This window comes from Primulina huaijiensis, chromosome 7 (genome assembly GCF_012295235.1).
Source record: "Primulina huaijiensis isolate GDHJ02 chromosome 7, ASM1229523v2, whole genome shotgun sequence".
Classification (NCBI taxonomy): Eukaryota; Viridiplantae; Streptophyta; class Magnoliopsida; order Lamiales; family Gesneriaceae; genus Primulina; species Primulina huaijiensis.
The window spans coordinates 12,783,111-12,785,812 of NC_133312.1; the positions used below are offsets into that span (position 1 = coordinate 12,783,111).

The 2,702-nt window shown below is 39.0% G+C and overlaps 1 protein-coding gene across 1 annotated transcript; it reads left to right on the top strand.

Annotated features, from left to right (window-relative positions):
• Positions 1-245: 245 nt before the first annotated feature.
• Positions 246-2,483, top strand: LOC140981610 (uncharacterized). Its single transcript, XM_073448034.1, has 3 exons — positions 246-417; positions 511-2,024; positions 2,145-2,483. Exons 1-3 carry the CDS (start codon positions 246-248, stop codon positions 2,481-2,483), a joined length of 2,025 nt encoding a protein of 674 aa, XP_073304135.1.
• Positions 2,484-2,702: the final 219 nt, after the last annotated feature.

A 2,702-nucleotide genomic window follows, 5' to 3' on the forward strand; every position in this document is an offset into this window, starting at 1 on the left:
TTCTCCAAATCTTTTATAATGCTTCCGCATTATAGTATTTATAGTTTAATGTCATGAGGTAAGGGCGTTACATTTAGTGGTATCAGAGCAACGTTTTTCGGACCAATGATTTGGCACATGTCTTCCTATGCTTGTGACACTTCGGTATGTATCTTTCTGCATCTCATTGATGTATTGGTATGATGATAAGCTTTAAAAGTAATATGTTTTGAAAATGATTTTAAATTGAGATGCAATATAGGAAAATGCCACCCAAGAGAAAAGCTCCTGAAGTACCTCCTAGAAGGAGAGCCGGAGAAGACCAAGATAGTACTTCCTCTAATGTAGTTGATGAGTTTAGTAGGTTACTTCATGAGCAAGCTAAAGTGCATGGGGAACAAATCCAGCAACTTCTCCGATTGCAATCACCGATTCAAGGTATAGGCCAAGGCCGTGATCAACGAGTTCAAGAACGAGTTGTTGAGTGAGCTTATGATAAATTCAAGAAGATGAATCCACCCGAATTTGTAGGAAGTCCGGACCCTTTGATTGCGATGGAGTGGGTGAAGGCGGTCGAGGCGATCTTTGATTACCTTAACTTTGATGATAAAGATCGAGTGAGTTGTGCTGTGTTTCTCTTAACCAACACTGCAAGAATTTTGTGGGAAGCAACCAAGGTAACGATTGATGTTCAAACATTGAAATGGAATGAGTTTAAAGATTTGTTCTATGATAAGTACTTTCCTAGCGATGTTAAAGCCCGCAAGGTGAAAGAATTCTTGGAGCTAAAGCAAGGGACAATGAGAATGAATGATTACATATTAAAGTTTGAAGAAGGTTGTCTTTTTGTTCCTTTCATTGCTAGCAACGACAAAGATAGAGCCGAGCATTTTATGCGTGGTTTGAGAGCGGAGATTCGAAGAGATGTTCGAATTTCGAAGGCTAATTCTTACAAGGAGATTGTTGAGAAAGCATTAATGGCCGAATATGATGAGAAAGAGATTGATAAAGAAAGACAATTCAGGAGGCAAAAATTTGTCCAAACGGGTCAAGCTTCAGTTCAAGGAGGAAGAGGAGGACACAAGTGGAAAGGAAAGGAAGAATATCGGGGTAAAGCTCCTGCGGTGCCATTTGAATCAGATAAGCCTTTATGTCCTAAATGCCATAAACCACTTAAAGGAGAGTGCTTAGTTGGAAGCAACAAATGTTATAGATGTGGAGGTGTTGGGCACATTGCGATCAATTGCACTCAATCATCGGGCAAGGGCCGAGTTCAGGGGCGTATTTTCTCTTTGACCAAGGAAAGAATTAATCCGGATTCGTCAATCATTTTAGGTACCATTCTTATTTCAGGCAAGGTAGCTACTACTCTTATTGATACTGGCGCCACACATTCTTTTATATCTGAGCAATTTATGCATTCTCTGGGTCTTGCTCTTATTGGTGAAATTGTCCACTTTTCTATTGTGCTTCCTTCGGGAGATTATATTCATTCTTCAAGTGTGATTCGAGCGTGCCCTGTTCAAGTAGATGAGGAATTGTTGAATGCTGATTTGATTGTCATTCCCATGATTGAGTTTGATGTTATTTTGGGAATGGATTGGTTATCTACTTATCGAGCTGTGATAGATTGTGTAGCCAAGACAGTGCATTTTCCTATAGGACATGGTGATAGCAGGGTCTTCACGGGGTCAGGTACTTCGCTTGGCCTTTATTTTATTTCTTGCTTGCAAATGCAACGGATGTTGGTTAAGGGTTGTCACGGGTTTCTAGCATCGGTGGTGGATATAACTAGAGAAGGGAGTGGGAATATGAGCGACATTGATATTGTGAGGGATTATCTTGATGTTTTTGCGGATGATGTGCCGGGATTGCCACCGGATAGAGAGGTGGAATTTGTTATTGATATTGTACCAGGTACCGCACCGATTTCTAAAGCCCCTTATCGAATGGCCCCAACTAAAATGAAAGAATTGAAGAGTCCATTGCAAGAGTTATTAGATAAGGGCTTTATTAGACCAAGTTCATCTCCATGGGGGGCACCGGTATTATTTGTGAAGAAGAAAGATGGGTCCTTGAGACTGTGTATTTACTATCGAGAGATCAACAAAGTAACGATCAAGAACAAATATCCTCTGCCCAGAATTGATGATCTTTTTGATCAGTTGCAAGGTGCTACTGTATTTTCCAAGAATGATTTGCGGTCAGGGTACCATCAATTGAAAGTAAAGGAGTGTGACATACCTAAGACGGCTTTTCGAACCAGGTATGGTCACTACGAGTTTTTGGTTATGTCGTTTGGATTAACCAATGCTCCTTCTGTATTTATGGATCTTATGAATCGGGTTCTCAAGCCATATTTGGACAGTTTCATAATTGTCTTCATTGATGATATTTTAATCTATTCAAAGGCTCGAGATTTACATAAGGAGCATTTGAGGATCGTGTTACAGCAGTTGAGGGACCTAAATGTAACACCCTTACCTCATGACATTAAACCATAAATACTATAATGCGGAAGCCTTATAAAAGATTTGGAGAAAAAATAATAATTAATAAAATTTTGGCAAATTTTTCCCATAAATATAGACTTATCAAATTTTCCCAAACAAACAAAATAAATATTACCACAATCAATCTTTCCAAAATACACATAGATCCCATCTCCATAATTACCAAGTGTTTGACAAAAGATGTGACATAATTTTCTTGTTTAAAACATG